This window comes from Bos grunniens, chromosome 21, assembly GCF_055505025.1.
Source record: "Bos grunniens cultivar Pamir isolate PY7600 chromosome 21, Bosgru_T2T1.0, whole genome shotgun sequence".
In the NCBI taxonomy this organism is placed as follows: Eukaryota; Metazoa; Chordata; class Mammalia; order Artiodactyla; family Bovidae; genus Bos; species Bos grunniens.
Window position 1 is genome coordinate 40,316,362 of NC_141185.1, and position 25,463 is coordinate 40,341,824.

General features: G+C 39.0%; 1 protein-coding gene across 4 annotated transcripts in view; it reads right to left on the minus strand.

The window, feature by feature from the left end:
* OTUD7A (OTU deubiquitinase 7A) overlaps positions 1-25,463 on the minus strand; it is a 389,075-nt gene that overhangs the window by 133,641 nt on the left and 229,971 nt on the right. For all 4 annotated transcript variants that reach the window (XM_086364069.1, XM_086364070.1, XM_086364072.1 and 1 more), the window contains one exon: positions 24,008-24,162. In XM_086364069.1, the coding sequence (XP_086220195.1) occupies positions 24,008-24,158 (151 nt within the window). In that variant the 5' untranslated portion in view covers positions 24,159-24,162. The remainder of the gene's footprint in view (positions 1-24,007; positions 24,163-25,463) is intronic.

Here is a 25,463-nt window from a genome sequence, read left to right on the forward strand (position 1 = left end):
TAACAGCCAGATCTGGAAACCACTCAGATGCCCAATAGTGAACAAATAAATTAACTGAGGTATATACACATAACTGGAATATCACTCAGCAATGAAATAAGCTACTGATACACACACAAATGAATCTCAAAATCATGCTCAGTGAGATTGATATAGTTAACTTCAGGCAGGTTGATAAGCAGTTCAAGGCCCCTTAGGGAGGAGGTACACATTCTATGTCTGAGCAGTCAGGTAGGCACTGTATTAATGATTATATAGCAACAATATATCTTGCTTAAAGGCATGCTTTCCTCCTTAACAGGAACTCATTCTTTCTGGATAATCTTGTACTGAAGTTATCTTAAGCTGTATGCTTTGGGAAAGGGTCTGGTGGAAATTTTACAACATTGAGATATTCTTTTCATCTATTCTTAGCAGCCAGTTGAAAAGTATATAATGTTCTGCTCAAGCTAAAATGTTGCTCTCTCTGTCTTTCCCTGAAAGGGGTTTACCTGCATATTTTAAAACCTGATACCTGAGGGAGAGGCTTTTAATTGAGAAGGCATCTAGGGAATGGAAATAATCTTCCCCAGAGCCTGGTGATACCGATGGACACCTTCTTCATCTTCTTCCTCCAGCCTGATCCAACAACAAGAAATCAGTATCTCCCTGGAAGGAACACATGTCTAGAACCCTATATTTTGAGACTGCTGATTGAGGAATGGAACCTAGGACCTCTTCATTCTGACAGCCAATAGGATTTGCATTCGTAAGTCCCATGGGACTGAAGCAAATGAAGAAGCAGTTCCTAGTGGGTATAGGAGAATTCCCTATCCTCTGCCCCAAAATACACACCCCAGAGCTATACACCCAGGCTTGGCACAGAGGGAGCAGGAAAAAAATTGCCCATCTCTAAGTCTGTCCATGGAAGGGCCTTAACTATACTCTTTCCCAGGTGGTGCCTATGGGTTAATCTTCCAACTGGCCTGCATCTAGGTGCTAACTATGATCCTTCCCTTGGAACACTGACAGTCTTGGCACATTCTCAACTACTGGGAGCCACCAAGTGCAAAAAAAGTAGCTTGGAAAACCACAAAGTTTTGAGAGACAATTAAAAGCGAGACATTCTTTTGATTTATTGTTATACCCAATTAAAAAGTATATAGCTCCCTTGCTAAGACTAGCAAGTGGGGTGCTATCCGTTCCCCTTGTGATGTCTATGTTAGAAGATTTCTTTGTCCCCTCTTATACTTTAATAAAACTATGCTACACACAAAAATAAATAAATAAATAAAAGCTTGGGCTGGGCTAAATGATAAGACTCATTTAACTACACAACATCACCCTGTCAAGACTTGGGAGAAGAAGGTGGCTGTTTTATTTAGTACATACAGAGTTGAGGAAGATGAAGAAATAGAAGAATATGTTTCAAACAGAAGAACAAGATAAACCTCTAAAAATAGATCTTAGTGAAATGGATATAAGTGATTTACACGATAGAGAATTCTAAATAATGGCCATAAAGCTGCTCACTGACATCAGGAGAGTAACACCTGAACAAAGTTAGAATTTCAGTAAATAGCAAATATAACAAAGCACTAAGGAGAAATCACAGAGCTAAAGAATACAATAACTGAACTTAAAAATTCAATAGAGAGGTTCAACATTAGATCAGATGAAATAGAAGAAAGGATCAATGAACCAGAAGACAGAGCATGGTATTCATCCAATCAGGGGAGCAAAAAGAAAAAAAGAATGAAAAAGAGTGAAGAGAGCTTTTAAGAGACATAATAAAGATGATCAATTACACATTACAGGGATTTGAAAATAAGAGAGAGAAGGGGGCAGAAAGTCTATTCAAAGATATAATGGCTGAAAACTTCCCTAATGTAGGGAAAGGAACATCCAGATCCAGGAAGCCCAGAAAATTCCAAACAAGCTCAATCCAAATAGACCCACACTGAGACACAATGTAATGAAACTTAAAAGTTAAGCACAAGAAGAGAATCTTTAAAGCAGCAAGATAAAAGTAACATGTTATGTACCAGGGAATTTCCATAAGACTATTAGCAAATTTTTCAGCAAAACTTTGCAGGCTAGAAAATGGTGGGATGGTATTCAAAGTGCTGAGAGGCAAAAACTGCCAACCAAAAATACTCTACCCAGCAAAGTTGTCCTTTGGAATTAACAGAGAGATAAAGAGTTTTCCAGACAAAAGCTGAATGCTTTTGTTACCATCAGATCAGCTTTAAAAGGAATGTTAAAAGGAGTTCTTCAAGATGAAACAAAAGAATGCTAATTGGTAACATAAAACATATGAAGCAGTAAACTCACTAATAGAGGTAAATATATAGCTAAAATTTTAAATACTCTAATGTTGTCATGGTGGTAGGTGAATCACATATAATCCTACCATCAAGATTCAGACAAAAGTATTAAAAATAATCACAATAAATTTGTTAACAAATTTAGAATGTACAAAGAAAACCTGACATAAAAATATGACATATCGAGGAGTGTAAAAATGTAGAGCTTTTGCATGTGTTCAAAGTTGAGTTGTATGAGCTTAAAATAGACTATCACAAATATGATGTTTTATGTAAGCCTCATGATAACCACAAAGCAAAAGCCTATATATAGATATGTGAAATATAAAGTAAAAATAAAAGAATACCATTATAGAAAATAATCAAATCACAATGGAAGACAGCAGAAGAGGGAAAAGGAACAAAGGAATTTTTTAAAAAGACATCAGAGAACAACAAACAAAATGGCAATAATAAGTCTGTATCTGTCAATAATTACTTGGAGTGTAAAAGGACTAAATTTTTGAATCCAAAGAGTGGCTGAATGAATGAAAAAATAATACCTAACTATATGTTGCCTATAAGAGATTCACTTTGGCTTTAAGGATACACAGAGACTTTTAATTTCTTGGCTGCAGTCACCATCTGCAGTGATTTTGGAGCCCAAAAAGATAAAGTCTGACACTGTTTCCACTGTTTCCCCATCTATTTCCTATGAAGTGATGGGACTGGATGCCATGATCTTCGTTTTCTGAATGTTGAGCTTTAAGCCAACTTTTTCACTCTCCTCTTTCACTTTCATCAAGAGGCTTTTTAGTTCCTCTTCACTTTCTGCCATAAGGGTGGTGTCATCTGCATATCTGAGGTTATTGATATTTCTCCCGGCAATCTTGATTTCAGCTTGTGTTTCTTCCAGTCCAGCGTTTCTCATGATGTACTCTGCATATAAGTTAAATAAACAGGGTGACAATATACAGCCTTGATGTACTCCTTTTCCTATTTGGAACCAGTCTGTTGTTCCATGTCCAGTTCTAACTGTTGCTTCCTGACCTGCATACAGATTTCTCAAGAGGCAGGTAAGGTGGTCAGGTATTCCCATCTCTTGAAGAATTTTCCACAGTTCATTGTGATCTACACAGTCAAAGGTTTTGGCATAGTCAATAAAGCAGAAATATATGCTTTTCTGGAACTCTCTTGCTTTTTCCATGATCCAGTGGATGTTGGCAATTTGATCTCTGGTTCCTCTGCCTTTTCTAAAACCAGCTTGAACATCAGGAAGTTCACGGTTCACGTATTGCTGAAGCCTGGCTTGGAGAATTTTGAGCATTACTTTACTAGCATGTGAGATGAGTGCAATTGTGCGGTAGTTTGAACATTCTTTGGCATTGCCTTTCTTTGGGATTGGAATGAAAACTGACCTTTTCCAGTCCTGTGGCCCCTGCTTGAGTTTTCCCAATTTGCTGGCATATTGAGTGCAGCATCACTTTCACAGCATCATCTTTCAGGATTTGGAATAGCTCAACTGGAATTCCATCACCTCCACAAGCTTTGTTCGTAGTGATGCTTTCTAAGGCCCACTTGACTTCATATTCCAGGATGTCTGGCTCTAGGTCAGTGATCACACCATCATGATTATCTGGGTCATCAAGATCTTTTTTGTACAGTTCTTCTGTGTATTCTTGCCATCTCTTCTTAATATCTTCTGCTTCTGTTAGGTCCATACCATTTCTGTCCTTTATCGAGCCCATCTTTGCATGAAATGTTCCTTTGGTATCTCTGATTTTCTTGGAGAGATCCCTAGTCTTTCCCATTCTGTTGTTTTCCTCTATTTCTTTGCATTGATTGCTGAAGAAGGCTTTCTTATCTCTCCTTGCTATTCTTTGGAACTCTGCATTCAGATGTTTATATCTTTCCTTTTCTCCTTTGCTTTTCACTTTTCTTCTTTTCACAGCTATTTGTAAGGCCTGTCCAGACAGCCATTTTGCTTTTTTGCATTTCTTTTCCATGGGGATGGTCTTGATCCCTGTCTCCTGTACAATGTCACGAACCTCATTCTATAGTTCATCAGGCACTCTATCTATCAGGCAGAATGTGGTCCACTGGAGAAGGGAATGGCAAACCACTTCAGTATTCTGGCCTTGAGAACCGCCATGAACAGTATGAAAAGGCAAAATGATAGGATACTAAAAGAGAAACTCCCCAGGTCAGTAGGTGCCCAATATGCTACTGGAGATCAGTGGAGAAATAACTCTAGAAAGAATGAAGGGATGGAGCCAAAGCAAAAACAATACCCAGCTGTGGATGTGACTGGTGATAGAAGCAAGGTCCGATGATGTAAAGAGCAATATTGCATAGGAACCTGGAATGTCAGGTCCATGAATCAAGGCAAATTGGAAGTGGTCAAACAAGAGATGGCAAGAGTGAATGTCGACATTCTAGGAATCAGCAAACTGAAAGGGACTGGAATGGGTGAATTTAACTCAGATGACCATTATATCTACTACTGCGGGCAGGAATCCCTTAGAAGAAATGGAGTGGCCATCATGGTCAACAAAAGAGTCCGAAATGCAGTACTTGGATGCAATCTCAAAAACGACAGAATGATCTCTGTTCGTTTCCAAGGCAAACCATTCAATATCACAGTAATCCAAGTCTATGCCCCAACCAGTAACACTGAAGAAGCTGAAGTTGAATGGTTCTATGAAGACCTACAAGACCTTTTAGAACTAACACCCAAAAAAGATGTCCTTTTCATTATAGGGGACTGGAATGCAAAAGTAGGAAGTCAAGAAACACCTGGAGTAACAGGCAAATTTGGCCTTGGAGTATGGAATGAAGCAGGGCAAAGACTAATAGAGTTTTGCCAAGAAAATGCACTGGTCATAACAAACACCCTCTTCCAACAACACAAGAGAAGACTCTACACATGGACATCACCAGATGGTCAACACCGAAATCAGGTTGATTATATTCTTTGCAGCCAAAGATGGAGAAGCTCTATACAGTCAGCAAAAACAAGACCAGGAGCTGACTGTGGCTCAGACCATGAACTCCTTATTGCCAAATTCAGACTGAAATTGAAGAAAGTAGGGAAAACCACTAGACCATTCAGGTATGACCTAAATCAAATCCCTTATGATTATACAGTGGAAGTGAGGAATAGATTTAAGGGCCTAGATCTGATAGATAGAGTGCCTGATGAACTATGGAATACAACACGACAAATCAACCGTAATTATACATACATCCCCTTCCTCCCTAGCCTCCCTCCCGTCCCCCATCCCATCTCTCCAGGTCATCACAGAGCAGCACACTGGGCTCCCTGTGCTACACAGCAACTTCTCACCAGCCATCCATCTTACCCCTGATACTGTACATATATGCTGATGCTACTTTCCATTTGTCCCACTGTCCTCCTCCCTCCCTGTGTCTACAAGTCCATTCTCTACATTTGCGTCTCCACTCCTTCCCTGCAAATATGTTCATCAATATCATTTTCTTGATTCCATATACATGTGTTAATACACTATATTTGTTTTTCTCTTTCTGACTTACTTCACTCTGTATAACAAGCTCTAGGTTCATGCACCTCATTAGAACTGACTTAAATTCATTCTTTTCTATGGCTGACTAATATTCCCTTGTACATATGTACCACAGCTTCTTTATCCATTCATCTATAGATGGATGTCTAGGTTGCGTCCATGTCCTGGCTATTGTAAACAGTGCTGCTATCAACACTGGGATACAAGTGTCTTTTTCAATTATGGTTTTCTTTAGGTAGTGGGGTTGTTGGGTCACATGATAGATTTATTTCTAGTTTTTAAGGAGTCTCCATACTGTTCTCCGTAATTGCTATATCAGTTTACTTTGAAACCAACAGTGTAGGAGGGTTCCCTTTCCCCACATCTTCTTCAGCACTTATTCTCTGTAGATTTTTTGATGATGGCCATTCTGATTGGTATAAGGTGACACCTCACTGTAGTTTTGATTTGCATTTCTCAAGCTGGAATCAAGATTGCCGGGAGAAATATCAATAACCTCAGATATGCAGATGACACCACTCTTATGGCAGAAAGTGAAGGGGAACTAAAAAGCCTCTTGATGAAAGTGAAAGAGGAGAGTGAAAAAGTTGGCTTAAAGCTCAGCATTCAGAAAACGAAGATCATGGCATCTGGTCCCATCACTTCATGGGAAATAGATGGGGAAACAGTGTCAGACTTTATCTTTTTGGGCTCCAAAATCACTGCAGATGGTGACTGCAGCCATGAAATTAAAAGGCGCTTACTCCTTGGAAGGAAAGTTATGACCAACCTAGATAGCATACTCAAAAGCAGAGACATTACTTTGCCAACAAAGGTCCGTCTAGTCAAGGCTATGGTTTTTCCTGTGGTCATGTATGGATGTGAGAGTTGGACTGTGAAGAAAGCTGAGCACCGAAGAATTGATGCTTTTGAACTGTGGTGTTGGAGAAGACTCTTGAGAGTCCCTTGGACTGCAAGGAGATGCAACCAGTCCATTCTGAAGGAGATCAGCCCTGGGTGTTCTTTGGAAGGAATGATGCTAAAGCTGAAACTCCTTTGGCTACCTCATGCGAAGAGTTGACTCATTGGAAAAGACTCTGATGCTGGGAGGGATTGGGGGCAGGAGGAGAAGGGGATGACAGAGGATGAGATGGCTGGATGGCATCACTGACTCGATGGACTGAGTCTGAGTGAACTCCGGGAGTTGGCGATGGACAGGGAGGCCTGGCGTGCTGCGATTCATGGGGTCGCAAAGAGTCGGACACGACTGAGCGACTGAACTGAACTGAACTGAACTGAATAATGTGATGTTGAGAATCTTTTCATGTGTCTATTGGCCATCTATATGTCTTCTTTGGAGAAATGCCCATTTAGGTATTCAATATTTTTTGACTGGGCTGTTTGTTTTCCTAATATTGAGCTGTATAAGCTGCTTATATTTTTCTATATATTAATCTTTTGTCAGTTGTTTCATTCGCAACTATTTTCTCCCATTCTGAGGGTTGTCTTTTAATCTGTTTATTGTTTTCTTTTCCATGCAAAAGCTTTTCAGTTTAATTAGGTCCCATTTATTTTTGTTTTTATTTCCATTATTATAGGAGGTAGATCATGGAGGATCTTGCTGTGATTTATGTCAAGGAGTATACTACCCATGTTTTCCTCTAAGAGCTTTGTAGTTTCTGACCTTACACTTAAGTCTTTAATCCATTTTGAGTTTATTTTTGTGTATGGTGTTAGCAAGTATTCTAGTTTCATTCGTTTGCATGTACCTGTCCAGTTTTCCCAGCACCACTTACTGAAGCAGCTGTCTTTTGTCCACTGTAGATTCCTGTCTTTTGTCAAAGATAAAGTGCCCATAGGTGTGTTAAGTTTTCTGCTAAGATTTTGAGTGGGATTGTACTGAGTTTAAGATCAATTAGGGGAGAATGAACAATATTGCGATGCCATGGATGTGCAACATTTCTCCATTTAGGTCTTTAATTTCTCTAAGCAATGTGTTATAGTTTCAGTGTGTAAGTCTTACACATCATTGTCAGGTTTATCCTTAGTATTTTATATCTTTTGACGCTACTGAAAAAGTTATTTTAAAAATTTCAGTTTCCAATTATTCATTGCAAATATATAGAAATGGAATTTATATCTGTATATTAATCTTATATCCTGCAACACTGCTGAACTCACTTAATAGTTGCAATAATTTTTGTAATTCCACTGGATCTTATACATAGGTCTCTATGCCTTCTGTGACTAGAGATAGCTTACTCTTCCTTTCCAATCTGGATGTTTTTTTAAACTATATTTTGCTTGACTACACTGGCTAAAATTTCCAGGGAAATGTTGAATATAGTGGTGAGAGTTGGCGTTCTGGTCTTGTTCCTGGTCTTAGGTGCAAAGCATTCTTTCTTTCACAAATATCTTGGTAGCTGTAGGGCTTTTTGTTTCCTTGTTTGGTTTGTAAATACTCTACATTATATTGAGAAAGTATCCTCTATACCTAGTTTTCTGAGAGTGTTTTGTTTTTTTTTTAAGTCAGGAATGAATGTTGGATTCTGTCAAAGACTCTACATACCTATTGAGATGATCATATAGTTTTCTATGTTTTGGTTTGTCAATATGGTAAATCAAATTTATTTTGAATGTTAAATTAGTTTTGCATTCTTGGAATAAAGTCTACTTGGTCATGATGTATTATACTTTTTATATATTACTGAATTCAATATGCCAAAATTTTGTTTAGAGTTTTCACATTGATCTTCATGAAGACGATCTGCTCTGGGCTGTTTGGTTTTGTATCAGGGTAATGTTGGTCTTGTAGCATGAAATGCTAAGTATAGTTCTTCTTTGATTTTCTGGCAGAGTTTGTATAAAATCGCTATCATTTCTTCTATGTGTGGTAGAATTTATCAGGGAAGTATCTGTGCCTGCTGTTCTCTTCGTGTGAAGGCTTTTAACTCCAACTTAAATCACCTTAAGAGATACAGATACATCCAAATTATTTACTTTTTCTTGCATCAGCTCTGGTTGTTTGTATCTTTTATGGAATTTGTCAATTTCACATAAGTTGTAATTATTGGTTTAAACTTGTCCATAATATTCCCTTATAAAAGTTTTAGTGTCTATACAATCTGTACTGAGGCAATCTCATTCTTTATGTGTGAATTTATCTTCACTTTCCCTGATATCTGGCTGGAGGTTTACCAGTTTTATTGATCTCAATGAATTTACTCTTGAGTTCATTGAGTTCTCTACTGTTTTTATTCATTATTTCTGTTCTGATCTTTATTGTTTCATTGCTTTAGCTTGCTTTGGGTTTAATTTGCTCTTCTTTTGCTAGTTTTTAAGGTGGAAACTGAGGTCACTGATTTGAGACCGTGTTTCTTTTCTAACAAGATTAGTGATGAAGTTTCCCCTAAGTACTGCTAGCTTCTTCACTTATTTTTTCATCCCTCACGCTCCTCTTCCAATTACACATATTTTAGGCTGACAACATTTCTTCCACAGCTCACTGACACATTTTAAATTTTTTTGATTCTACTTTTTCTGCTTCATTTTGTATAGCTTCTATCATGTCTCTATGCTTATTAATCTTTGTTTTTCCATAATATTCAATCTGCTCTTAATCCCATTGAGTTAATTTCTAATCTTATGTAGTTTTCATATTTGAAAGTTTGACTTAGGTCTTTAAAAATATTTCTACACCTTTACTTAAATTTTTGAACATACAGAATACAATTTATCCATCTCTGCTGTTTTTACAACTTTTAATAACTCTTAACGTCCTGTCTGATTATCCTAACTTCTATGTTAGATCTGAGTTGGTTTTGAATGAATAAAATTTCTCATTATGGGTCATGCTTTCCCACATCTTTGCATTTCTGCTCTTTTTTTTTTTTTGGCTACGCTGGCTCTTCATTGTGGTATGTGGGCTCTCGAGTTGTGGTGCATAAGCTTAGTTGCTCTGTGGCGTGTGGGATCTTAGTTTTCTGAACAGGGATCAAACCCACATCCAATGGCAACCCCTGCGTTGGAAGGCAAATTCTCAGCTGCTGGGACACTAGGGAAGTCCCCTCTGCTAACTTTTGATTGGATGATAGACAATGTGAATTTTAGTTTGGTGCTGAATGCATTTATATTCTAATAACTATAACTCAGCTTTGTTCTGGAATGTAGTTACATTTCTTGGAAATAATTTGATCCTTTTGGGTCTCACTTAACATGGTCTGTTGGAGCTTCCCTGGTGGCTCACATGGTAAAAAAAAAAAAAAAAATGCCTGCAGTGCATGAGAATTCCTGGTTCAGGAAGATCCTCTGGAGAAGAGAATGGCTACCCACTCCAGTATTCTTGCCTGGAGAATTCCACAAACAGCTATAGTCCATGGGGTCACAAAGATTCAGACACGACTGAGTGACTAAAATTTTCACTTTTTTCTCTGGTTTGTTAGGTGTGACCAGGGCAGTTTTTACTCCACAGTTAATTATTTGCCATTACTGAGGCAAGATCCTTCTAGAAATCACATTCAGTACTTTTCCTGTTTGATCTGTTGGTACAGACACTGTTCGTGGCTCTGTGTTGGCGGTGGGCACTCTTCCCTCTAATCTTAGTTGGCTCTTTCCCCAGCTGCATGTAACTTCCTCACACAAATGCTGAGTAGCAGAGGCAAACCCTTGGTTCATTGTTATCTTCTCCCTGTTCATCTCCTCTCTGTATTCCAATCTCCTTCACTTCCCTGACTCCCAGCTCTGACTCCCCATGATGCGGAGTTGGCCGGCCTCCATCTTGGATCCCTCTTCACACCACATCCTGGAAACTCTCAAGGTTGACAGATCAGCTGTCACAGGTAGTAGTACCTTGTACGTTTTCCATCTTTCAGGGATCACTGACCTTCATGACTACAGTTTAGGCCCTTATTTCTTATACACTGCTCTTTCCCTTTTTCTCAAGCATGAGGGTAAACCCATTTCCTAACCCATCTTGGCTGGAAGCAGAAGTTTACCAATGCTGCTTTTAAATTATTGTTATGGAAAGTTGTATAAGCATCTAGGAATACAAAGAAGATTATAATGAATTTATTTGTGTCTATCACCCAGTTAAAAATTTTTTAAATTTTAATTGGAGGATAATTACTTTACAATATTGCAAGGGTTTTAGCCATACATCAACATGAATCAGCCATAGACATACCTGTATCCCCTTTCTCCCAAACTGCCCCCACCTCCCTCCCCAACCTGCTCCTCCAGGTCAGCACAGAGCACTGGCTTTGGGTTCCCTGCATCATACATCAAACTTCCACTGGCTATCTATTTTACATATGGTAACATATGTTTCAGTGCTTTTTTCCTCAAATCATCCTACTCTTTCCTTCTACTGAGTCCAAAAGTCTGTTCTTTATGTCTGTGTCTCCTTTGCCACCCTGCATGTAGGATTGTCAGTACCATCTTTCTAGATTCCATATATATGCACTAATATGCAATATTTGTCTTTCTCTTTCCGACTTACTTCACTCTGTATAATAGGCTCCAGATTCATCCACCTCATTAGAACTGAGTCAAATGTGTTCCTTTTTATAGTGGAGTAATATTCCATTGTGTGTATGTACCACAACTTCTTTATCCATTCATTGGCCAGTGGACATCTAAGTTATTTCCATGTCCAGGCTATTGTAAACAGTGCTGCAATGAACACTGCATCACCCAGTTTTAATAAATAATCAACTGAGCTAATCTTGCTTCATTTCTAATCTCACCATTGCATTATTAACTACATCACATACTCCCTTAAGAAGTCCATCCACAAGCTGTGGGGGATGCCTCTTCAAAGCAATTCCATTTAGTCCATGTTAATGAATACATGGGGCTGGGAGCCCTGGAGTAATGTGTCTATCAGGAGAGGAAGGTAGAACACAAAAAGGTTGGGTAGCCCAGGTGGAGATATCCTCCAGAAAGACTGCAATGGATATGGCTGGCTTTCCAGAGAGGAAGCATTTAATTTTAAGCAGCCAGTGATGGTACCTGGGGTTACAATCTTCCTTAAGGGAAAGGAAATGACGAATGTACTTAACTGATTAGCATGCCAAAACAGAACTCACTACAGACGCCCTACTGGCTTGTTTATTTTCACATGTATTTAAATATAATCACCCATCTAAAGAGAAAATGTTTCCTCTCAAATGGGACCAGGCCAGAGGACGTGTCTTGGAAGTTTGATCCTGGACAGGATTTTTTGGTTATTTTATTTCAAATATGTCTAATCTAATGGCAGAGCTGCACCCCTCTGGGGACAGGACAGTAGTCAGAGGAAACTGGTTTCATTTCAGTATTTTTACACTCACAGGTAATCCTGGCTCTGGCCAGAGGCGATCAGGCCTTCTCTTCTAATTCCCTCTCAGATTCACAGTTACCAGGCTGTTTTTTTGCTCCCCCTCAGGGATGTGGGTCTTGCTCACATTAACTCTCTAATCACACAAATTTGAAAAAAACTAGAGCAGTGAATTTTCCTGGTAAATTAGGTGATGTGTGTTTAAGATTGGGCTTCAGATCTAGCTTGATTGAAGAGAAGAGATGTTCTGGTGTGGTGAGTCCAGCCTTTTATTTCTTTTATTTCTCACTGTAATTGAAAAGAGTGACCATTCTGGAGCCTACTTCAGTTTCCTGGGTGTTTAGTAAGTTAGGGTGGTTCTTGGAGCCACAGTATCCTGGGCTAGCCACAGCAACTGGTGGGGCTCCAGGCAGAGGGCTTTTGGGCTCCTCCCACTTTGAAATACTCCACCTGCAGTCTTGTGGGTTCCCTGTGGGTAGATCCCATGACCATCTGTTAGGCTAAGGAGAGACTTCTACTAAACACATGCTCCCCTGAGTTGCTTCCATCTCCTCCCCCATTTCTTGGGTGTATATTTTTTGAGCATTACTGTGTTTATCCAAGTAAGCAGCTGCTGTCCCTAAATCGCAGGAATATTTTCAAAGGTCAAATGTACACGTTAATGAAATTATCTGTCAATATGACTGGCAAGTGATTGGGAGAAGCCTCTCCATAGTAGCTGGACCACCATCTGTGAATTTCCCAACAAAATATACTTTAAACCCAAGGGACTCAGGATTAGAAAAGGGTATATTTTCTCATAAACAACTCCATAAACTTTGCTAATCAAATTACCAAGTCAACTGGTAAACATACATGCATCTTAAAATATGTGCATAGCTTCCCTATGTGTATATGTAATTTTCAGAATACGATTTAAATCACTTGTTACCGTTTTCCTTAATTTTGCAAATTCCAAAAAGATTATGAAAAATTAGACTAGGGACATGTGAAATGTTAATTTCAAGTTAATGTTTGTTCTAAATGTAATCTGGCTTCTTTATTCAAGGATACTTTCCCCATGGATAGCAATGTAAGTGAGGGATGGAAACACTGAATGAACATCTTGGTAAAGCTGCAAGGCCTGAAACTCACAGCTATTGTGAAAGTGTGAGTTGCTTTAAGCAGGGAATTGACACTTTAAAAACAACTCATGTGTTTGGCTTCCGACTTGAAAATTTTTTAAACCAACTTTTAATATATGTCCAGTGACCAGACAGTGTCTGGCACATGAATGTTAGCTATTAGTTCTATTTTTTGAATAGTTTTTGTGGTCTCTTGAAGTGGTATTTTATTTGAAATGCTAATTAGTTACATCATAAAATAGGTTACTCAAACATTCCTCCAGTGACTAGTCTACTGAGTAGACACAGCATACAAAATGCTACTACTCTCTACAAGGACAGAGGAATAAATGGTAGATGATCCAGTTTTGCAGGAAAAAATCTGGTACTTAGTGTCACAGTGGATTCACATGTGGTTCTGCTATGTCCTGACTGTGCAACTTCAAGCACTTTTCCTTACCTCAGTTTTCTTCCATATACAATGGGAAAGCTAAGACTTTGTTAATGTGTTGCACATATTAATGAGACATCACATTTAAAGCACCTAGTGCCTGACATAAAACAACGCACCAAAAAAAGTTAACCATTGCTGTTATGCTACTGCCCCTGTTTTAAGAACTCCTTTTCTTTTAAAATTTATATCTCTGTTTTAATTTAATCAGGAAAACTCCCTTTAGAATGATTCTATTATTACCTTAAAAAATTGAAATGTAACTTACAATGTTGTGTTAATTTCAAGTGTACAGCAAAGTGATTCAGTTATACACACATACACACACATATATGTATTATGTATAATTTTCTTTTTCAGATTCTTTTCCAGAGAACTTCTAATTTAATGAGGAAAAAAAGTATGTAATCAATTGTCAAAGAAGACACAACCAAATATTTGTTATAATAGAAGTCTATAAAGTTCTGAGAAATGGCAAGGAATAGCCAATTCATCCCAACTTCCTAGAAACTTCTTTCCCAGGAATCCACTCTCTCATACCTCAAATCTTTGCTCAAATTTCATTTTTTTAAAAGTTGGGCCTTCTCTGACAACACTAACTTAAAATTGTACCCATACCTGCATCCCCTACTGCTCCCTTTAATACAGGTTTCTCAGTAGCACTAATGACTAAAATGCCATCTAACTCATTTATGCTGTTCATTGTCTGTCTCCATGTGCCTGAGGATTTCCATCTGGTTGTTGGTTCCTGGATCCGCAGAAGCCAGAAAACACTATCAAGGGGCCAGCATGTGCCTGGTGGTGGGGGAACACAGTGGGCAAAACCTGGAGTGGTCTCTCCTATCATGCAGCTTGTGGTCTAACTTGGAAGAGAAGTAGAATCAAGAATGAGATGAGTGTGTGGGGAGTAGTGCGCAGCATGAGACATGAGTTTAAACAAAAGCACAGATGTGGATGGTGTCTGGGGAGAAGGATGGTGAAGGGATGCAGTGGGAGATGAGGTAGAAGGGATGGAGCAGGACCAGATGCTGAAGGGACTTCAGTGCCCTGTGGAGAAGTTTATTCTGCAGGCAGAAGGGACATCAGAGGAATCTGGTGAACAAAGTCATACGCCCTGACCTTTGTTTCAGAGGGGATCACTTGACCAACAAGCAAAGGGCAGGCCTGAGGGAAGCTAGCAGCCAGGTAAGGACACACCCTTTGACCTGGAGGTTGATTGGTGTCAACTTCTTCTCCTTGGTCTCTGCCAGATTTCTATCAGCCTCTGCTGCTCTTTCCTTCTGTTGTACTGTGATTCCCATCTGAATGCAGAGTTCCAAGAAGAGCAAGGAGAGGTAAGAAAAGCCTTCCTAAGTGATCAATGCAAAGAAATAGAGGAAAACAATTGAATGGGAAAGGCTAGAGAGCTCTCCCAGAAAATTAGAGATACCAAGGGAACATTTCATGCAAAGATGGGCACAAAAAAAGACAGAAACAGTATGGACCTAACAGAAGCAGAAGATATTAAGAAGAGGTGGAGTGGGGTGCCATTGCCTTCTCCAAAGAATACACAGAAGAACTACACAAAAAAGATATTCACGACCCAGATAACCATGATGGTGTGATCACTCACCTAGAGCCAGACATCCTGGAGTGCGAGGTCAAGTGAGCCTTAGAAAGCATCACTATGAACAAAGCTAGTGGAGGTGATAGAAATCCAGCTGAGCTATTTCAAATCTTAAAAGATGATGCTGTGAATGTGCTGTGCTCAATATGCCAGCAAATCTGTAAAACTCAGCAGTGGACACAGGACTGGAAAAGGTCAGTTTTCATTCCAATCTCAAAGAAAGGCAATGCCAAGGAATGTTCAAACTACCGCACAATTGCACTCGTCTCACATGCTAGCAAAGTAATGCTCAAAATTCTCCAAGCCAGGCTTCAACAGTACATGAACCAAGAACTTCCACATGTTCAAGCTGGATTTAGAAAAGGCAGAGGAACAATAGATCAAATTGCCAACATACTCTGGATCACAGAAAAAGCAAGAGAATTCCAGAAAAATATCTACTTCTGCTTCACTGACTACACTAAAACCTTTGACTATGTGGATCACAACAAACCGGGAAATTCTTAAAGAGATGGGAATACCAGACCATCTTACCTGCTTCCTGTAAAAAATCCAGAGAAATATGTATGCAGGTCAAGAAGCAACAGTTTTAACTGGACATGGAACAACAGACTGGTTCCAAATTGGGAAAGGAGTATATCAAGGCTGTATATTGTCACCCTGCTTATTTAACTTATACACAGAGTACATTATGTGAAATGCTGAGCTGGATCAAGCACAAGCTGAAATCAAGATTGCCATGAGAAATATCAATAATCTCAGATATGCAGATGACACCACCCTTATGGCAGAAAGTGAAGAGGAACTGAAGGGCCTCTTAATAAAAGTGAAAGAGGAGAGTGAAAAAACTGGCTTAAAACTCAACATTCAAAAAAACAAAGATCATGGCATCCGGTTCCATCACTTTATGGCAAATAGATGGGGAAAACATGGAGACAGTGACAGACTTTATATTTTTGGGCTTCAAAATCACTGCAGATGGTGACTGCAGCCATGTAATTAAAAGATGCTTGCTCCTTGGAAGAAAAGCTATGACCAACCCAGACAGCATATTAAAAAGCAGAGACATTACTTTGCTGATGAAGTTCCATATAGTCATAGCTATGGTCTTCCCAGTAGTCATGTATGGATGTGAGAGATGGACCATAAAGAAAGCTGAGCATGGAAGAATTGATGCTTTAGAACTGTGACCTTGGAGACACATTTGAGAGTCCCTTGAACGGCACAGAGATCCAACCAGTCCATCCTAAAGGAAATCAGCCCTGAATATTCATTGGAAGACTGATGCTGAAGCTGAAGCTCCAATACTTTGGCCACCTGATGCGAAGAACTGACTCATTGGAAAAGATCCTGATGCCTAGAAAGATCAAAGGCAGGAGCAGAAGGGAACAACAGAGGATGAGATGGTCGGATGGCATCACTGACTCGATGGACATGAATTTGAGCAAGCCCCGGGAGTTGGTAACGGACCAGGAAGCGTGGCGTGCTACAGTCCGTGGGGGTCTCAAAGAGTCGGACGCGACTGAGTGACTGAAGTAAACTGAACTGCTACTGTTTCCCTCTGTCATTCTGTGATTCCCACTCTTGTATGCTTTTAACTTTTCTTAATAAATTGTATTTTATTTTTAATTGGAGGATAATTACAATATTGTGATGGTTTCTGTTACATCAACATGAATCAGCCACAAACATACACATGTCCCCTCCTCTTAAACCTCCCTCCTACCTCCCTCCCCATCCCACCCCTCTAGATTGTCACAGAACATCAGCTTTGGATTCTCTGCATCATACAGCAAATATCCGTGGCTATCTATTTTATATATGGTAATGTATATGTCTCAATGCTACTCTCTTGAGTCTTCCTACCCTCTCCCTCCCCCGTGGTGACCAAAAGTCTGTTCTTTACGTCTGTGTCTTCTTCGTTGCCCTGCAAATAAGATCATCAGTACCATCTTTCTAGATTCCATATATATGCATTAATATACAATATTTGTCTTTTCTTTCTGACTTAACTTCACTCTGTATAACAGGCTCTTGGTTTACCCATCTCATTAGAACTGTGTTCAAACGTGTTCTTTTTTATATCTGAGTAATATTCCATGAACTTTTTATTTTGAAATTAATTAATTAATTAAAAACACACAAATAGTTGGTTTTCTTTCACTTACTCTTTTTTAAAAATTGAAGTATAGTTGATTTACAATGTTGTTTGAGTTTCAGGTGTACAGCAAAGTGATTGAGCTATACATACATACATAATATGTATCTATATATACATTCTTTTTCAAATTCTTTCCCCTTATAGGTTATTATAAAATACTGAGTACAGTTCCCTCTGCGATACAGTAGGTCCTTGTTGGTTATCTATTTTATATTAATGCATAGTAGTATGTATCTGTTAATACAAAACTTCTAAATGATCCTTCTCTGACTTTCCCCTTTGGTAATCATAAGTTTGTTTTCTGTCTGTGGGTCTGTTTCTGTTTTCTAAATAAGTTAATTTGTAGCACTTTTTTAAGATTCCACATAAAAGTGGTATCATATGATATTTGTCTTTCTCTGTCTGGCTATTTCACTCAGTATGATAATCTCTAGGTCCATTTATGTTGTTGCAAATGACATTATTTCATTTTTTTTACATGAAAATTTGACTAATATTCTATTGTATATATACACCATGCCTTCTTTATTTATTCATCTGTTGATGGACATTTAAGTCGTTTCCATGTGCTGTGTGTACTTAGTCACTCAGTCTTGTCCAACTCTTTGCAACCCCATGGACTGTAGCCAACCAGGTTCCTCTGCCCATGGGGATTCTCTAAGCAAGAATACTGGAGTGGGTTGCCATGCCCTCCTCTAGGGCATCTTCCAACCCAGGGATTGAACCAGGTCTCTTGCATTGCAGGCAGATTCTTTACCGTCTGAGCCATCAGGGAAGCCCAGGAATACTTGAGTGGGTAGCCTTTTCCCTCTCCAGGGGATCTTCCCAATCCAGGAAATCAAACCAGGGTCTCCTGTATTACAGGCAGATTCTTTACCAGCTGAGCTATCAGGGAAGCCCAACTTGCTTAAAGTCGTTTCCATAAAAACATACAAATAGTTTAAAAAGTACTACAGAGAAGGCCCATGTACCTTTCACCCAGCTTCTGCCATCACTGAAAATTTTTTACCGTTAGGTCTGAGACCTCACAATGAAAATAGTTTGTCCTTTGAAACACTGACTTTTAGAAAGTAATTGACCCAAATAACTGACAACTTAAAGAACCTGCTATGTACAGGGAACCTTGGGCTTCCCACTTGTAAAAACAGAAGATAGTTTGCAGGGTATATGATGGAAGGATACCACATGTGTCTCTCCTACTGAAATCAGCTATTTGCCTGGACACCATGCCTGGAGCAGCTAGTGAGCATCCAAAGAAGTAAATGTAAGCAGGCAGACTGAGGAAGAAAACCATAGAACATGTGGTAATATCGCTTTTTACTTCTAGTCTCTCTGATGTGAACTCATGTAGCCCGGAACCCAGAAGTGGGCATTAGCTCCAAGGGAAGACCTCCACTCTGACTCAAAAAATAAGAAGGGGTATCCAATGTTTAGAGAGTGTAGAAACCTCTTATTTATCTTTTTTTTAACAATTTTTTTTTCATTTCTCTTGTGCCCTAGACCTCAAGCAATCCTGTGGAGCAATGAGAGATGGCAAGAAATCAGAATAGGAAGGCAGGGAACCTTCTTCTCCAATCAGAAGAGCTGTGGATTCCAGTGGGTGTGGTGGGCCCCACTGCTATTGCTCTCCCTCTGGCTTCTGCTCAGCTCTGAGATGGGTACAGCCAAATCAAATGTGGAAGAGTGTGGGGGCAAACAGAGCTTTAGGGTGCTAGCTGTTGGGCCGGAGAGCAGAGTCCCAGGGACCCAGAACTATCAAGGCAATTATGATATGGCAGGGGCTTAGGAAAGCAAACCCTTAAAGTTGTTTATGAATTCTTGAGCTGCATGTATATGGATCTGACCCTAAGTAGATTCCAGGGACCTGGAGCAGTAAAATATGGGGCAAACAATTGCCTAAGTCCTAGATTTGCCACTAGGTGTACACCAGACAGATCCAATAGCACTTCTCAAAGACTCAACATTGAAACCACAATCTACAGAAGTCTCGGGGAACTGAGGACTTGTGATTTGAACCCTACGGGGTTAATTACCTCCTAAAACAAAATCTGCTATAAGATTCAAACAATATCTGTTATAAGGTTAAAAAAACAACCTAAGTCTTAAAACATAATATTCAAAATGTCTAGGATACAATCCAAATTTACTCACCATAACAAAAAACCAAGGAAATATCAACAGCAATGCTGGGATGCCACAGATATTGGAATTATTCCACCAAGACTTTAAAGTAGTTATTATATTTTCCAACAAATAAGACAGAACAAACACTCTTGAAAAATACAGAAAGCCTCAGCAAAGAAACAGAAGGCATAAAGAGGAATCAAGTGGAAATGTTAATGAAAAAATTCAACAACTAAAATAAAAAATCATTGGATGGGCTCAGTAACAGAATGGAGATGGCAGAGGATTCAGTAATTTTATAAGGAGATCAACAGAAGTGAATAATTGACAGAGAAAATATCAGAAAAGAAAATGATTAGAACTGTAGGGATATGTAGGACAGTAACAAAAGGTTTAACCTTTATATCATCGAAGTCCCATTAGGAGATGAGAAAAATGTACAGTAGAAAATCTTTGAAGAAATAATAGCTGAAAGGCTCGCTTACTATTAGAAGGCAATCAATGCAATACATTATATTAGCAGTTTAAAGAAGAGAAAGAACTCAATCATATCAATTGATGTAGAAGAGGCATTTGGAAAAAAAAACAACTGTTCATTATAAAACTCTCAGCAAACTAGTAACAGAAAGGTATTTTCTTCACCTGACAAAGAACATCAACCAAACCCACTCTGCATAATGGTGAAAGATGGAAAGCTTTCCCCCTAAGATCAAGAACAAGGCAAGGAGGTTCCCTTTCATCACTCTTATCCCACATTTTACTGGAGGTTTTAGCTAGTGCAATAAATAGGAATAAGTGAAGAATAAGTCAAGAAAAATAAATAAAAGGCATACATTGGAAAGGAAACAACATAAGTGCAGAAATAGAAACTTTTAAGGAACAGACATACTCACACACTTGAACAAATAACTGAGTGTAGTATAATTGTAGGATATAAGAACAGCATGCAAAAATCAATTATATTTTTACATACTAGCAATGAACAATTAGAAAATGAACTTAAACCATATATAGAAGTTCAATCCCTCCCCAAAGATGTATCTTACAAAATATGTATAGGATCTAATATGCTAAAAACTATAAACTGTTAATGAAATAACTCAAACAAGCCCTAAATAAATGGAAAATATGGCTACAACGTCTTCATGGATTCAAAGACATAACATAGTTGGCAATGATTTATAGAGTTACCATAATTCCAATAAAAATTTCAGCAGGAAATTTTATAGATAGAGATAACCTAATCCTCAAGTTTATAGGGAAAGGCAAAAATACAGGCTACTTGAAACACTTTTGAAAAAGAACAAAGCTGAAAGAATCGTGCTGATTTTAAGATTTGCCACAAAGCTAATCAAGACAGTATAGCATTGGCAAAAGAATGGACATACTGATCAATAAAACTGAATTGACATCAATAGTTTCCTATAGACACACATAGTTTGTTTGTGACAACTATGTAAATGCAATTCAACAGAGGAAGGATAATCTTCAAAAAATGGTTTGAACTGGTCATCTATATGCATAAAAATGAAGCTTGCTCTAAATCTCACGTGTTACACAAAAATCAGCCCCAAATGAGTCAGACATCACAACTTTTGAGTTCACACAGGAGAAAATCTTCATGACCTGGTTATGCAAAGGTTCTTAGATGTGTCACCCAAAGCATAATCCATAAAAGAAAAAAATGATAAATTGGATTCCAGCAAAATTAAAAACTTCTGCTCTGCCAAGAGCACTGCTAAGAGAGTGAAAAGTCAAGCACAGACTGGGAGAAAATATTTACAAATCACGTATCTGACAAAGGATTTATACTCAGAATATATAATGAACTTTCAAAACTCAAGTGTAAAAAAACAGCAACCTAATTTTTCTGAGAAATTGGAAAAAAGCTTGAACAGACATTTCACCAGGGAGAATACACCAATGGAAAGTAATGAAAACAATTGAGCATCATTAGTCACTGGGGAAATGAAAAATAAAATGATGAGGAAATGACATTCTAAACCTACAATGGCTAAATTTTTTTAAAAAAGCCAATTGTGGTGAGGGTGTGGAGTAGCTAGAACTCCCACATGTTTCTGATAGAAATACTAAATGGTACTGCACTCTGGAAAACAGTTTGGCAATTTCTTTTAGATGTATACTTACCATTTGAAATAGCAATCCCTCTGCTGTGTTTACCCTAGAAAAATTAAAACTGTGTTCACAAAACCCCTGTCCTCAAATGTATCATGCTATGCTATGCTATGCTATGCTATGCTAAGTCACTTCAGTCGTGTCCGACTCTGTGTGACCCCATAGATGGCAGCCCACCAGGCTCCACCGTCCCTGGGATTCTCCAGGTAAGAACACTGGAGTGGGTTGCCATGTCCTTCTCCAATGCATGAAAGTGAAAAGTGAAAGTGAAGTCACTCAGTCGTGTCCGACTCTTAGCGACCCCATGGACTGCAGCCTACCAGGCTCCTCTGTCCATGGGATTTTCCAGGCAAGAGTACTGCAGTGGGGTGCCATTGCCTTCTCCGCAAATGTATCATGGTTCTAGTTATAACTGCAAAAAACTGGAGACAACTGAATGCCTCCCACAGTTGAGTGGCTAAACAGTCCATGGTCCACCTCTACAATGGGTGTATCACTCAGCAAAACAAAGGAACAAACTATAGACAAGCACATCAGCTCAGATGAATCTCAAAATAATTATGCTGAGTGAAAATAAGCCCATTTGAAAAGGTTAGGTTCTTTGTGACTCCATGTATATGACGTTCTCGAAAGAGACAATACCAAAGTGATAAAGAAATGGAATGGGCATTGCCAGTGGCCAGGGCTGGGGAAGGCATGGGTGTAAGAGAGCAGGAGGAGTTCTTGGGGCTGATAAGATGGTTCTGTGCTCTGAGAGAGGTAGTAATGACACAAATATACACACGTGTTCAAATTCTTAGAACTCTACACCAAAAGTTATTTTCTTGCATTTTCCCTTAAAAAATAAAATTAAAGAAAAAAAAGCTGAAAGCTCTTGCTTTCAGTTGAAGACTAACCACATATCAATGGCAAAGTCAGTACTACCTGCAAAGAGGGCAGCAGCAGACAAGGCCTTCACCTGCTACTGTTTGAGCATCTCTAAATGCTGGTCATGCCACCCACCAAGCATTTACATCGCAACTTCTAATGTTCACGATCACCCTAGAAGGTGGGTTAGGTTCAATGTATAGACAAAAACTAAGGCTTAAGGGAAATAAAATAATCTTCCCTACATCTTTTAGCCAGTAAATTGTCGAGTCTGGACTTATCCCAGTCCTTGTTGCCAATCTCATTGTAAACCTACTTCCCTACATGACTGCTCACTAAAACTAAGAAAAGCAGTGAAAAGCTATCAGGGAAACATTAGAATAGCACTTTGATTCACATACATCACATATATTCTCTAAGCATATTTCATTCTAAACTCCAAGAATGTTTGAAATTCTGGGAGGTTCAGGGAAATTTACAAATGACTCCCATTTTATCAGAATCCTCCAATAGGGAAGTCTTAATTTTCAATAGGATAGAGTATTACCTCCAACCATGCAAATGTACAGTGAGTCATATTTTTCCTTAAGGGAATGAAGGAATCATTGTGACTTACACTATTTGACCAAGTATTTGCTAATTTTGCAAGGAGGAATTTATATATTTGGAGCAAAGAGTAATTGTTTATAACTCCTCTTTCACACACATGACTCTCCTGAGAAGCTGTAATCAGTTCTTCCCACTTCTTTCTACTCCACCACAAAAAAAAAAAAAAAAAAAAGAAAAGAAAAGAAACTGTAAAAATATGCAAAATAAGTCAATTTTAGAGACTGAAACTAAATATTACTTTTATTTCGTTATAGCTGAATAACTATCTCAAAACATTCTAAATATAGACTAAGCACGTTTTTCATGAAGTGAATGATACCCACTCTAAAAGCCTGAGGATGAATTTGCCTTCTTGCTTGTGAATTATTTTCAACTATTTTGTTGGCTATTAGGTGTTTTTTTCACCAAAAACCTTGGCCTGAAATATTTTTGTCTCAGCTAAGACACAGATAAGCAGCTCAGGTCTTCAATAAAGTGTTTCTTTTTAATGGTTTCTAATTTCTGCTTTACTGAATCTATTTTCTTTAAAAAAACAGCCTGATAGACTGTTATTGATAGACTTTGACTCAATATCTACAAGCTTTAATGCAAAGCAAAACCAAGTGAATGCCTTCTGTTCTTTTCCTATAGAGAGTTGGGTGATCTATTCAATTCCCTAAAGAAAGTCAAGAGTAACAAACCACACCACACCTCATCCACACCCTCTTTGACTTTTTAAGGAGTCCAAGTACCACCCTTGTCAGTAAGAGAAAACTTATCTTTTGTCACTGCGTTGGGGGCAGTTATGGCCAAGAGGGTGGTTTGGGGGACCTGGAGGAGGCCTACCTTCCAGCAGGTCTCTGGCCAGACCAGGTTCTGCCCCCGTGGACCGAACAAAGTCTGACAGGACTGCGTCCATATCAAGAGTCATAGGATCGTGTAGGAGGGCTGCCCAACACTCAGCCGAGGTGGGGTTTGGAAGCAGGCTAGAAACCATCCATCTGCAGGAGAGAACAGAGAGGCAAACGTGATGGAAAGAAGAAACCAGTTCCACTTGGTGTGACACATATCTGAGCCAGTGTGGGACAATGCCTGATTATTTGTGTGCAACAGTAAATAATAAAGGTCAGACTCAAATGTCATTCCCTTTGTAGGTGCCATAGGAGAGAGAGGGCATTCCCAATTCAGTCTTCCTACCCTGAGTGCGTGTTTAGCTGCTCAGTCATGTCCAATTCTTTGACACCCCATGGACTGTGGCCCACCAGGCTCCTCTGTCCATGGGGTTTTCCAGGCAAGAATACTCAATTGGGTTGCCATTTCCTACTCCAGGGGAATCCTCTCAACTCAGGGGTCAAACCCACATCTCCTGCATTGACAGGCAGATTCTTTATCTCTGAGCCATTGGGAAAGCCCACTTCCCATCTTAGATTATGTCAATTCCAGTGACAACCAATTGAAAAGAAGATAGACTTGGTTGTTCTAAAATAATCAAACACTTAATGAATCTTAGAGAGATTCATTTAGAGCTGCTAACATTTCCACGAATGTAATTGTGTTGCTGCTATATCCTACCTACATCTTAAACAGTGACCCATCCCCATGCCTACCTCAGTCCTTACTTGGCTCTTAGGAAATATTCCACACCAATCCAGAGTCAACAGAAATACTATGCTTGCTAAAGAGGATAAATCATTTGCCATTTTCCCAAGAGTTGTCATACTCACAAGAACAATCAATAAAATTCATAAAGCTCTCATATTTCCTAGCAGAATAATCCCAGTTAGAGGAATAAAATGTCACCCTGTAGCTTGATCACAGGCTAACTGCACCAGGCAGTTGCTAGGGAGAAACAAACAGTACCTGGCATGTGAGGGTGACTCCCACCAGTAAACTGGTGACACGGTCATGCCTGATAAAAAAAAAATGCACCTCTGTCTCCAACAAGAAGGGGTTGGCGAATTACAGTCCACTACTTTGTGAATAATGTTTTATTGGAACCAGCCCTGTCCACTCCCTGTTGTACAATCTGTGGTCATTTTTGCATGTGGCTGAGTCAAGCAGTTAAAATAGAACCTGTAAGATCCACAGAACCAAGCATGTTTACTATCTGGACCTTCACAGAAAGTTTGCTAAGTATAAATAATGGAAAATATTATCTTGGTGAGCATCTAATTAATTTTTCAAGTAATGGGGGTGAGTTTAAATCCCATGCCACTGATGAGAATCCCCCATTTCTTTTTCACTTGGATGGGCTCTGCTCGAGCGCTAGGTCTGTGCCGACTGCTGCTGCTTTAGAGCCAGA